The sequence below is a fragment of the Neophocaena asiaeorientalis genome, unplaced genomic scaffold, assembly GCF_003031525.2.
Source record: "Neophocaena asiaeorientalis asiaeorientalis breed wild unplaced genomic scaffold, Neophocaena_asiaeorientalis_V1.1 scaffold67, whole genome shotgun sequence".
In the NCBI taxonomy this organism is placed as follows: Eukaryota; Metazoa; Chordata; class Mammalia; order Artiodactyla; family Phocoenidae; genus Neophocaena; species Neophocaena asiaeorientalis.
Window position 1 is genome coordinate 12,745,734 of NW_020173731.1, and position 13,443 is coordinate 12,759,176.

Genomic DNA, 13,443 nt, shown 5'->3' on the forward strand with positions numbered 1-13,443 from the left:
GAAGGTGGATTCTTACCCACTGGACCACCAGGGAAGTCCCTCAATATTTCTGACCCTCTCTCTCAGCTTGCTCCATCACTATTTGCCTTCTCGTAGTGCTGCACTGTGGTAGAACTATGTGCACGAGAGTCTGGCAGACATAGGTCTGAATCTTCGTGCCACTATTTACTCAATATGTGACTTAAGCTTCAGTTTTATGATCTAAGAAAAAGGTAACATAAAGCCACCCTTTGGAGATTCTTTTTTTTTTCTTAGATTCCATATATATGTGTTAGCATAGGGTATTTGTCTTTCTCTTTCTGACTTACTTCACTCTGTATGACAGACTCTAGGTCCATCCTCCTCACTACAAATAACTCACTTTCATTTCTTTTTACGGAGATTCTTAAAAGGAGTAATAAAATGGCACAATGCACCACGTAGTGGGAACAGAGGATGCACTCAGTAAGCGAAGCTGCTATCATTCCCGTCTTGTGCTCAGCTTGCTCCCTGCTACTTTCTTTCCTTGGGCTGCTCTCTGCCCCCATCTCCCTCTAGCACTCCAAATGCCGCCACCCACCCCCGCCTTGGCTCACCGGCAAAGACAAGGAAAAAGATGACAGTGAGCTGATAGACGGCGTGACCCAAGATGTTCTTCATCATAGTGCGTGAGATCAGAGGCTTATTTCGGCCATAGGGGCGACGCTTCAACAGAGAGTCTGTAGGAGGCTCTGTGGCCAGGGCCAATGAGGCAAAAGTGTCCATGATGAGATTAACCCACAACATCTGCACGGCTTTCAGTGGGGAATCCTGGTGGGAAGAAGAACCACTCCTTTTAGCTTTCCTTGGAGACCACCCCCCACCCCACTCATCAGCCTCATCTTTGCCCTTGAAATGGCCTACCTCCTGCTATCCACCATTTATTAGCTGAGTGACATTGAGAAACTTATTTAACCTCTTTGAGCCTTGGGCTCTTCACCTGTAAAATGGGGATAATACCTACTTTGCAAGGTTGTTTTTGAAGAACAGAGAAACTACATATAAGAGCTCATCACACTGGCTAACGTGTAAGTACTACATTAATGGTAGATAAATTATCATCATCCCACATGAGCAGATGGAGACCTAGTAGAGCTATTCCTGCCCCAACACCCCTTCGGAAACTCTGGTCCTTACTCCTCAGTCGACATAATGTGTACCCCACACCCCCTGTTCCTTAGCCCCAGCCTCATCCCTCCCATCTCAGCTCACCCCACATTCCCTTCACCTGGGTGATACAGGCTCCAGTGAAGGCCACGATCACAGCCACCACGTTGACAGTGAGCTGGAACTGTAGGAACTTGGAGATGCTATCGTAGACGTTTCGTCCCCACATCACTGCCTTCACGATGCTGGTGAAGTTGTCATCTGTTAGGATGATGTCAGAGGCCTCCTTTGCCACATCCGTGCCTGCAATACCCTGAGGTAAGAAGGGGAAGGAAAACAGTGAGGAACTGGACAAAATTCACGCACATTCTGAACTCATATCTTGACCTCCGAGAAGCTTCAGAACTCAGCATAAACACCAGAGGGCACACTAGCCACACAAATCCTACAGACTAAACCACCATATTTTGAGCCGTCTTCTCTCCCAAAGAAAATGAAGGGAAAATGTGTCACTGTCACTCTGCGGGAAAGGGGACTGGGCCATGATGCCACCACCTTACTCCTGAACTCAGACTGGAAATTACAGTTATCTCTGATATTCCTTTCTCCCGTCCCTCCTACCTCCCCATCTTAGAAAATAATTAGAAGGTAGAGAAAAAGTCCTATCTGTTCTACCTCTAAATATTAACATTTCTTTTGCCACTGCCAATGTTTAATTTAAATCCTTATCCCTCCCGCACCCTGAAGTTACTCTACGTTTTTTCCCAGGAGGAGGAGTCCGGCAGTACAGTTCAGATGTCCTGTCCTTATGCAAAATCCTGTCACTGGGGAACCACCAAAGCTTTTCTAAATAGACAGATCAGTGGTTGAAAGCAGTGTTTTAGAAACAGTACACTTTCCAGTCTGGTAGTCAAAGCCCTCAACAAGTGAACTCTGGTTCATTTTCCAACCTGCTATATCTTTCTGCTCAAAACCTACTGCTTTATTCACAATTCCCTGAATCTCTCATTCACTTCTAGAGTCCAGTCTTCTACTTACACCCTTTTCTCCAAGCCTGGAACATCCTCTTTCCCCATCTATTTAAATCCTATCTGTCCTTAAGGTTCCATTCAATTAATTAAGCCCTGCTTGCTTGGCAAAGCTGTCCCTTACATCCCCAGCCTATGCTTCTATTCCATGTCTTACAACCCCTGTAACCTACAGAGGGGCTTGTTTGTGAATCTGACCTGCACTAGTAGATTATTTGTACCATTTACCTGGCAGTATTATTTTCCTATCCAGATCGCAACAAATGAATATCTGTTAGATAGGCTATACAATTAAATTTCCCCATCAAAAAGTTCTCTAACACATCCACACAATGCTGTACCATGCGCTGTAAAGAGAAAGGACAGAAAGAAAGAAAGAAAAAAGAAAGAAAGAAAGAGTATCTTTATATATGTACTACTGCAGAATAATCTCTAAGTTAGGTTGTTAAATTAAAAGAAGCAAGGTGGAAAAAAGAGTGTATAGTGTGTATATAGATACATATAGATAAGTAGTAGGATATACCTATAGGATAAAAAGAACTATAAGAAAAAATTTTTAACTGTTTTTAGTAAAGTAACTGTATTATTATTGCTGTTTTGAGACTATTACATATATTTTAGGATAAAGCAAATAATAATTATGTTAAGCCATTAGGAATCAAACTTTTCAGCTTAAGCGATAAATATAAAATCGGGGAAGTAAAATAGGAAGTTAGAGTTCTAGAATTCTAAACTTGAATTGGAAATGCCAACACGAATTCATGAAGTATTTATCTTTAAAACAAAGAAACACAAAAACAAAAAGAGACATAAAAGACATATTTCCTAGCTTTGTCCACTGAAAGGTTCTAGAAACAATAATTTACTAAGAAGTAAGGAACATCCTGACATTCGGATTGTGTTCTCTAAATATCATTTCTCACTGAAATGAAGCAGAACTCCTTTGAGAAGTGGATGATTCTGGATCTAGGACAAGAAATATGCGTGATGAATCTGGAACGTCTTATCATGCAAGAGACCAAGAAAGCTATTCAAGACAACTGAGGTTGTACCCAAAGGACTTAGCAGTGTTGAAGAGGTTAATGACGGGTCAGTATAAACATCAGAATAATAATAAGGGCAATGGATCAAAACATATCACGTATACTTAAAACCATGAGCTCACAATGGTATTTTAAAAGAACAGACAATTAACTTTGAGTAGTTTAGTAAATTTAAAAAGTGAACAATTCATTGGTCACCTTTGGAGGATCCTAAAAAGTCAACTCATTATTTTGAAAACTGGTAAATAAAGGGAAAAAAAAAATCAAGCATTTAATCTGTCTTTCATGTAGGAAGTGAACCTCACAGTAACCAAATAGTCGACGAGGGCAAATTTCTTTTTACAGAAGTGTTCAAGTTAATAAATAAAGAAAATCAGAACATTGTCATTTTGCAACCCCTAATGAAAGATGGGATGTAGAATCTGATTGCTCATAGAACTAAGTACTAGTTTATAGGAGATACAAGGGCTGAAAGAACAGGTTAAAGGACACTATAGGGATACAATCAACAAAATCCCTGCCATGGGATATTCCATGTAGAAAAACAACATTATTCCTTCAAAACTAAGTAGCTAGAAAAAAAGATGGAAAGGGATTGTGCAGAAAAGAGTTACATAGCAGGCCTGAGACTGCTTTCTTGAGAAAGTTCTGTGTGCAAGGTTGGCCCTCGGCCAGCACCTGGAAACTTGGCTCTCAGTCAACAATCAACTGAAAATTAATCAGTGATTCACTGTGCCTAGACTGTGCCCAAACATATGGTTTCCACTGAAAACCTGCTTCCTGCTGCAAGTCTGGAATCTTAGCACGTGCTAGGCAGAAGGTGCCTATACGACCAACCCCAATAAAAACCTACGACACCAAGTCTCTGGTGGGTTTCTCTGGGCAGAAACGTCACATGTATTGTTGCATTTTCATTGTTGGGGGAAGAAGGTGCTCTTTGTGACCCCTAATGGGAGGAAGAGATCATAAGGGACCCTGCGTGTGGATTCCAGATTCTACCTGTGACTTTCTGCCTTACTAGATTCTTACTATACCAATGGACTAAATCTGAACCATGAGTGCCACTGTCTGCTGGGTCCCCTGAGTCCTTCCAGTGAATGCACAAATGTAAAGGGTGGTCTTGGGGACCCCTGACACACAGATCCTACAGGGTCAGTGGCTGCCGAACTTTAGGATGTGTCAGAATCACCCAGAGGGACTGTTAAAACATGGACCGCTGGGCCCCAACTCCAAGCTTTCTGATTCAGTAGATCTGGGGTGAGGCTTGAGAATCTGCATTTCTATAGGTTTCCAGGTAGAGCTGGAAGGAAGAGCACACTTCAGGAAATACTGTTATAGATGAATAGATTCAAGAGATATATCAACCAATTGCAGCGTATGGATCTTGTCTGCATTCTGATTTAGAAAAATAATCTATAAAAACAACATTTATGAAGCATTTGGGGAAATGTGAACACTGACTAGATATCTAATGATAGTGAAGAATCAATTTTGTTGTGAGACAATGGTACTATGATTCTTTTAGATATTTTATTGATACATATATATTTCCCAGAGACACATACTGGATGAAATGACATAATATCTTGGATATGCTTCAGAGCAATTCAGGTGCAGATGGGGAAATGTGTATGTGTGGGCCAAGACTGGCCAAGTGTTGATGGTTGATGCTGGGTGACAGATACATGAGGATTCAATAAACTATTCTATTTTTGTATATTCTTGAACTTTCCTAGAGTAAAAACTTTAAAAATTTATCTTTTGGCTAAAGAGAGTACCCTAAAGACAGATTTCTTCTTGAATCCTCTTCCACTTCTTAAAGATCACCAACAGTTCAATGTGTATGGGAAGCTTACAATCATAAGTTACTTGAGTGTGAGAATGTACTTTGCGATCCGGGGACTTCTAAATGTCCCTGAGCATTAGAATCAATAAGTGTACCTGTTCAGAAAATCCAAACACTTCTGGGACCCAGCTCAGACGCTACTGAATCAAGATAGCCGACTGTGGAACCTTGGAATATATGATTTTTTTTTTTTTTTTTTTTTTGTGCGGTACGTGGGCCTCTCACCGTCGTGGCCTCTCCCGTTGCGGAGCACAGGCTCCGGATGCGCAGGCTCAGCGGCCATGGCTCACGGGCCCAGCCGCTCCGCGGCATGTGGGATCTTCCCGGACTGGGGCACGAACCCGTGTCCCTTGCATCAGCAGGCGGACTCTCAGCCACTGCGCCACCAGGGAAGCCCGGAATATATGATTTTAAATGAACTTTCCAAGTGACTCTGATGCTCCGGGCCTCACAAGTGAAAAGCAGAGTGACGAACAGTGCTGACTACAGAGTGCACATTTTCCATATAGAGTGTGAATTTTCCATAGTGTGCCTAGGCAGACAATATCATCATGTCCATGGGCAAGTTTCAGTTGGTCTTGCTTTGCTGGGTAATGATACCTCATGATTTCCCTGCCTTCATACTTGATGGGTCCCTCATTATACATATTATTATTGGCCAGGTAGGGAGGCGAGATGGAGTTAGAGAAAGAGTACAAAGGGGGATGTGAAGGTACGGGAAGCAGCAGGTGACCAGAAGCCTGTCCCAGCCTCCCACTGGAGGAGGCAGCTTGCAGCAGAGAGACACACTACGCTGAGCTGCTTACCATGGCAAAACCAACATCTGCTTTCTTCAGAGCCGGCCCATCATTTGTGCCATCCCCAGTGACAGCCACCACCTGCCGCTGTTCCCCAACAGTGCTGTCGATGATGCCTGGGAAAAACAGACACACCACAGTGAGTTCCACATGTGCCATCTGAGGCCATTTCCCCATGAAAGGCAGTTTTTTGGTCTTCCTCTCCGGTCCCCGCCACCACCTCCCTTTCTACGCTCTTTCCTTCTTTTTTCCCCAATGCTAGAGGTTCTGTAGTGTCACCTGATGGCAGTAAATTGTTTCACGGGTAGCACTCTAAGCTAAGAAAGTCTGACCGTGTCGAATATCCTGTCCGGTGCCCCAAGGCAGCTATTATGTGGTAGAAAAAGCACTGGATGATTTGAAGGCAGAGACCCAGGGATTGAATGGTAACACTTCCACTTACCAGTTGGGCAATTTGGATAGGTTACTTGTTGTCTCAGCCTCAAACTTCCTTATTTGCAAAATGGGACTGGCTTAACCTGTACTGTCTAATTCACAGTACTATCAACAAACAAGGCAGGATAATGTTTAAAAACAACTTTATTATATTATATATCTTATACTCACCAGGGCCTCAGATGTTTGCTAAACTGTATGTTCTTCCCACGAGCGGGGAAGCTCTCCTAGGACCTCCCTACTCAGGACAGGAGAGTTGCTTTGGTTGATGGCTCTGATCTGTGCTCATCCCTGCCTGCCTTCCTCTATCCTAGGTACCTCCTCAGGAACCAGCCTCACCTTTCACCAGTGTGTGCTTGTCAGTGGGGGAGGATCGCGCCAGCACCCGGAGCTTAGGCCAGATCTTGTCCAGCTTTTCTTGCTCTACCTGCCAACACCAGACCACACCTGGGTCAGTCAAGCTCAGAACAACCATCTGGGAAAATCTTACTTCTTTGCCCACGCTGAGCTTCTGGGAGAGCTGGTATTCCATGGGCCCCGGGGGAGTGTTATCCTGGCCTCCAGTGGAGGGGAGGCAGCCAACTCAGGCCCCAGGGCAGATTCACGGACGGTGACCATTCAGGCCCTGCTTGTCTTCTTTTTCCTGCCAATTCCCTACCTGGGAGCCAATTCCATATTTCTTTTTTTTTTTTTTTGCGGTACGTGGGCCTCTCACCGCTGTGGCCTCTCCCGTTGCGGAGCACAGGCTCCGGACGCGCAGGCTCAGCGGCCATGGCTCACGGGCCCAGCCGCTCCGAGGCATGTGGGATCTTCCCGGACCGGGGCACGAACCCGTGTACCCTGCATCGGCAGGCGGACTGTCAACCAGTGCGCCACCAGGGAAGCCCCAATTCCGTTATTTCTTAGACCCTTGACAGAGGTGGGCCAGGGTTAGCTGTTGGCTCAGGTGGCTAAAGTAGTGCTTCTGAGGTCTTAGGTTCAATATCTACATTGACCTAATGTAGCTCTGGCCTGCTCCACACCCAGACCATGTCCTCTTACCAACCTTTGCCACTGTCAGTCACAAGGCAGTGACATAGGAGGGGTGGGGTAGAAGGAAATCAGTACAAAATCATCCCACAATTGAAAAAAATGGAAAGACGTGAAAGGTTAGTGACACTGTCTCAAAAGATGGCTTGTGAATGAAGATAGTGAGAAGAAAAAAAATCCAGTTTTACTGTCTGAACAGCTTTGGTAAAAGGGACATCTCACTATGAATAGATTTTAGTTTAAAAACCACCCACTTCCTCCCACCTGTCCCAGATGCCTTACACGTGAACCAGCCCTCGCCTAATAAAGGAGGCCCTGATTCCTCCCACCCAAGACCCACCTCGCCCTTCTCGTTTCGGATGAGTCGGTTGAATTCTTTGCCCTCCAAGCACAGAAAGTCATCCCCAGGTGTCACAATGCCACATTTGGTGGCGATGGCCCGGGCTGTGTTGATGTTGTCACCTGTCACCATTCTGACAGTAATACCAGCTCGTTTGCATTTGGCAATAGCTTCTGGCACCTGTGGAGAGTGAGGCAAGAGGAATGGAGGAGGTGGGGGTGGCGAGGCCTGGTAAGCTGTTCCTGTTCAGTTGTCCCTTCATTGTGGACAGTGGAGAGGCACCCTGGAAGCAGAACCACGGGGCGCGGGCTAAGTCTGGTCATTTGTACATCGCTTGGTGCCACCTCGCTTCTGTCCTGTCCATGACACTCACATTTGAGTTTGCCTTATTGTGTCATGAGTTGAAGGGGAAATTTGCTTCAGGAGCCGGGTGTAAAAGCTTACTCTCCCGCTTACAATCTAGATTTCTTAGCAGGGCACGCCTGGCCTTTTGAGATTTTGCCACTGCCTTCCTTTCTAGCAGAAGTTTTAACCACCTTCCACCCCCCTGGCACATACTCCAACAATATCAATTCTTTTAAGTTTCCCAAATGCATGACACACTGTCACGCCTCTGGGTCTTGATGGTTGGTAGTCCATTGGTCTGAACTTCTTAGAAGCAGAGACTTTTTCGATGCCCTACAACGGAGAGCAGTGCTTAGCTATTCTAGGGGTGCTCGACAAGAACGTGCTTCTTGAAAGAAGGTGGCTAGACACAAAGTTGGTGTTCCAGTTAATTCCATCTCCTGACGATTCCTGAGTACCAAACAATAAGCCCAGTAAAACCTATACTTCTTACCCCTCAGACAGCATGGACCGTAGGAATGCCACTTTCTATGAGTTCAGTACTCTACAGCAGTTCTGTGAAGCAGGAAGCACAAACACATCTATCCCAGCAAATGAGAAACAGTTAGGTAACTTGCCTAGGTTTCCTAAGTTACAACTAGAAACGGAGCTAGTACCCCAGTTCCTGCGACTCCTGGGTGGCCTCGCGTTAGGTCACACTGGGCCGGCGCATGGGCCGGGGCCACTGGAAGACTTCCATTCATGTTTCCTAGCCCTTTTTTCAAGTCAAAGCCTCACCTCTGGGCGCACAGGATCCTCAATGCCCACCACTGCGATACAGGTCAGTTCAGTGAGGATCTCGCTCTCATTGTCCCATGGGGGCTCTCCGTCATTGAAATCCCGGTAAGCTATGCAGATAGTCCGGAGTCCCTCACTGGCCATGGGCTCGATGACGGTGCGGACCATCTCATCTCGGTCCTTATTCTTGAATGGCACTGCTTCCCCTTTCTTGTCCAGGATTCGATTACACCTGGTGGGGCACACAGTCAGAAAGCAGCATCCCCCCTATGTGCTTGCATAGTCATTTACAGACATTCTGGCCACTCGGCACTACTCCTAAAGACACTGTTGTGTGGCCATAAATCTCCACTCATAACCCAAAGCTGAGCCCCTTTTTCCAAGGTGGGGTGGCCAGTAGGTGGGTAACGTCTAGGTGGGCAGAGCATTTGATTCTCCCATGTTGTCTGCTCCTACTCTTATGTGGATACGATATCAAGGGTCATTTGTGGATTGCCTGCTCCTCTGAGCTTCACAAAGGTAGAGACACTTTCTCAGTCCTCAGTATCTAGAGTGCTCAGTGCAGAGGGTGTTCTCAACAAGAACGTGTCACTCGAAAGGGGGTGGCTAAAGCCAAGCTGGGGCACTGGCTTTTAGCTACTGGCCCTATATCCACGTAGGTGATCCACGTAGGTCACCTCTTCATGACCTATGGATCATCTAGCCACTTTGATTATGCAACTTCACGTGATCAGAATTGAGAATAAAAAGGAAAAGGGAACGCAGAACTAACACTTCTAGTATCAATACTTGCTATGGGCAAGGCATTGTACATACATTGAATCACTTAATCAGAGTAACCCTGTGAGATGGGTGGGTATTATTATCTCTTTTCAGAATAGGAAATGGAAGTTTGGATTGCCTAGGTCTGAACCGTGGCTGTGCCACTAAGAGCTGTATCACTTCCAGCAAATTACTGAACTTCCCAGCACCTCTGAATTCTCATCCGTAAAACAGGGATAATGACAGCATCTACCTCGCTGAGCTGTGAAGAGTAAGTACAGTATCCAAAGTACTTAACAGCAAGGCTTGGCCCGAACCAAGCTCAGATGTTTGTCATGATGTCACCGCCTGGAAGGAGGGTTCACTCATCATCCAGGTGGATTCAGCGTGAGGCCTGGCACCCTGACCTCCCTGAGGGGAGGATCCTGAAGGGAGGAAGAAGCGGGGGAGGGGCGCTCACTTGCGCAAGATGATCTCAGAAGCGCCCTTGCTGTACATGCGGTAGCCACTGCGGGGCTTCTCGACGACGGTGCTCATGGACTTGCGCACCGAGTTGAAGGTGTACACCTTGTAGAGCTTCTCCTCGGGCACCTCACTGCGCACGGCGTGGTAATCCTGCTTCAGGTCCGTGACGAAGCCCAGCAGGGCGCACTCGGTCTTGTTGCCCACCTGCCGCGGCAGGCCGCCCTCCTTCTCCGGAGGCTGAGAGGAAAAACACACGTGGGAGTGTTGGATGAGGTGCCGAAGCTGGGGAGAGAACCTAGGAAGGGAAGGACTCCGCTCGAGGCTTTCACACATGTACCCAGGGCCCGTGGGGGTGCCGACTGTGGTCCCTGAGCCACCCAGGGCTTGGGGATTTTTTAGTTGCCCTGGGGGTGGTGCTGGTGTCTCACCCTGTGTGGGTCTTGTTCTAACACTCTCTCTTAGTTTCTAGAAACTGAGTAATTTACTCCTGACCAGCATGAGGTCTCTTTTTATTTATTTATTTTTATTTTTTAAAGATTTTTTTGATGTGGACCACTTTTAAAGTCTTTATTGAATTTGTTACAATATTGCTTCTGATTTTTGTTTTGGTTTTTGGGCCCCGAGGCATGTGGGAGGGATCTTAGCTCCCCGACCAGGGATCGAACACACACCCCCTTCATTGGAAGGCGAAGTCTTGACCAGTGGACTGCCAGAGAAGTCCCAAGATCTTTTTAGAGATACTACCTTCACCTGGTGATTGGAGGTCATTTCATAGCCATAGATTCCTACCTGCCTCCCCCTTTCCCTCCCGTCCCCCAATCCACTCCCACGGATTATTTCCTAGTTTCACCCCAAACATGTTCACTGGGGAGTGGGAAATGGGATGTGGGATGGCAATTTAGGCAGAATAAACAAGAGAAAATGAAGGGTTCCCTCCACCTACCCATTTTAAGTGTCCTGGCAAAGGAAACGCTTACCAGAACCTTGGAGGTGTAGGCACTGTTGATAGAAATACCATTGACAAGAAGGTCCAGGACCTTGGGCACGAGGACATCAGGGCTTGGGATTTGACGGTAACGGGTTTCTCCGATATAAGCCTGCACCACAGTCATGCGGTTCATGGTCAATGTGCCTGTCTTATCGGAGCAGATGGCCGTGGCATTGCCCATTGTTTCACAAGCATCCAAGTGCCGTACCAGGTTATTGTCTTTCATCATTTTCTACAAAGGAGAAGAGAAAAGACTTCCCCAATACAGGTCAAAGGCCATTTCCTAGCCAGCATCTCTCCACATTTTATTCTCTGGTCCCACACAAAAATGCAGGATACCATTTTTGTAAATACTCTTAAGATTCTACTGGGTTACTTAAATGTTGATGCAACTGATCCAGATGGTCCTTCCAAAGTGCCAGTGGCGTCTGCTCCTGAAGGCATCACCCAGAGTTTATGAAGACAGAGTGGCCCATCCTTTCACCAGAGGCTACACGGTACCCTCCCCTCCGGTCTCTGTTCTGAAAGAAGACACAGTTTCATTCCAGTCTCACCTTCACAGAGTAAGCCAGTGAAATGGTCACTGCCAGTGGCAGCCCCTCTGGCACAGCCACCACCAGCACAGTGATGCCAATGATGAAGAACTTGACAAAGTACTGGACGTAGATGGGAGTACACTCAGCCAGCCATGGTTTGCGCTGTATCACAAAGTTGTCGATCACAAAGTACAGAATCAGGATGAGAACTGTGATTGCAGACATGATCAGACCTGTCCAGGAAACAAGTCAAATGAACCCAGGCTTCAGGGTATTCCTAGGGCCCTAGCCAGAGATGGATTGGCATAAATTGTAGCCTTTGCTATCCATTTTTAAAATGACTATCTAAGTCATACCCAAAGCCCCTATCCATTCTCTGGTGCTTGCACATTACAGTGTAGGGGAAGGAGGTGGCTTTGCATCCTAAAGACATGGGTGCCATTCTCAGCACTGCACTAACTTGACTTGTGGCTTCTGACTGGTCTTGACCGTCTCTGGGCCTATTTCCTCCTTCGTAAATAAGAGGATTGGTCTAGTTTTCTAAAATAGCATTCTATGATTCTATCTCAGACCCACTCTCTTCCTACAAATCATAATGTAGTGACTACAGGTGCCTCTTTCCTAGTAGTTTATCAATTTTAACTTCTTCCCTAGTAGCCTGAGAATGTCAGGCAATTCACAACTTGTTCACAGTGTTGCCCCTATGGTGTTAGCACATCACCTACATAACTAACCCTTAGAGCGGTGCTTCCCAACCTTTCTCCTGACATGGCATAGACAGAAGATGACAATAGTAACAACTATTAATATAGCGCTTACTATGAGTCAGGCGAGCACTTCACGGGTATTAACTCATTTAATCCTCACAACAATCCTGAGAGATGTTACTACTGTCATCTCCTTTTATGTGTCTCTCTAAGGCACGGAGAGGTTTTGGTATGGCGCACTGGTGGGGGGGACCAACCATCCTGGTTTGCCTGCGACTGACCAGTTTCCTGGGCTGTGGGACTTTCAGTGCTAAAAGTGTCAAACAAACTGGGACAGTCATCCTACATGTCCTACAATGGAAGAATCGGCTCAAGGTCAGAAAACAACTGGTCTAGGGGTTCCAACTGCCTTGGGTGCTGCCTGGCTGCTCTGAGGGCTGAGGGGATCAGTATTTGGGCATCTGTAACTACCTGTGGCACAATATCTGGGAAAAGTTCCACTTCAAATCATGGTTTGATTTGTGTCTTTGCTTTTCCCGAGGGCCCAGTGATTCAGAGGGGTCAGAACAAGGCTACAGGTGACTGTATCATTGAAAGCATATTCTTTTGTACTTTGCTTCATCAGGGTCAGGCCTAAGAGGTGAGGCAAGCAAGGCACCTAGGCTGCAAAATTTAAGGAGGCATTCACTCTCAGGGCGGTGCAAGGCACCTCACTTGCTTCCCCCGGTGCTTGGTCTAGATGGTATGTGAAATGAATAAACAGAGGAGACCAGTGGCTAGCCCTCGGGTAGCTTGTACTCCCTAAAGAACAAGCTAGGGATTAGGAGCACAACAGTAGGATCTGTCGAATGTTTCAAACCCGTGTGCCAGGCTCGGCAATTTGATTCCACACTTGCAATTTATCTCATCTGTGTATTGTTTGTTTTTTTTAAATTAATTAATTATTTTATTTTTGGCCACATTGGGTCTTCGTTGCTGCGCGCAGGCTTTCTCTAGTTGTAGCGAGCGGGGGCTACTCTTCGTTGCGGTGCGCGGGCTTCTCACTGAGGTGGCTTCCCTTGTTGCGGAGCATGGGGCTCTAGGTGCACGGACTTCAGTAGCTGTGGCACGAGGGCTCTAGAACACAGGCTCAGTAGTTGTGGCGCACGGGCTTAGTTGCTCCGCAGTATGTGGGATCTTCCCGGACCAGGGCTTGAACCCGTGTCCCCTGCATTGGCAGG

The 13,443-nt window shown here is 46.4% G+C and overlaps 1 protein-coding gene across 2 annotated transcripts in view; it reads right to left on the bottom strand.

Moving 5' to 3' along the window:
* Positions 1 to 13,443, bottom strand: part of ATP2B4 (ATPase plasma membrane Ca2+ transporting 4) — a 92,615-nt gene that overhangs the window by 17,028 nt on the left and 62,144 nt on the right. For both annotated transcript variants that reach the window (XM_024751135.1, XM_024751136.1), the window contains exons 9-17: positions 11,535 to 11,749; positions 10,970 to 11,212; positions 9,988 to 10,229; positions 8,766 to 8,997; positions 7,644 to 7,823; positions 6,614 to 6,701; positions 5,849 to 5,955; positions 1,247 to 1,438; positions 576 to 789 (exon numbers count right to left, since the gene is read on the bottom strand). In XM_024751135.1, coding sequence (XP_024606903.1) covers positions 576 to 789; positions 1,247 to 1,438; positions 5,849 to 5,955; positions 6,614 to 6,701; positions 7,644 to 7,823; positions 8,766 to 8,997; positions 9,988 to 10,229; positions 10,970 to 11,212; positions 11,535 to 11,749 — 1,713 coding nt within the window. The remainder of the gene's footprint in view (positions 1 to 575; positions 790 to 1,246; positions 1,439 to 5,848; positions 5,956 to 6,613; positions 6,702 to 7,643; positions 7,824 to 8,765; positions 8,998 to 9,987; positions 10,230 to 10,969; positions 11,213 to 11,534; positions 11,750 to 13,443) is intronic.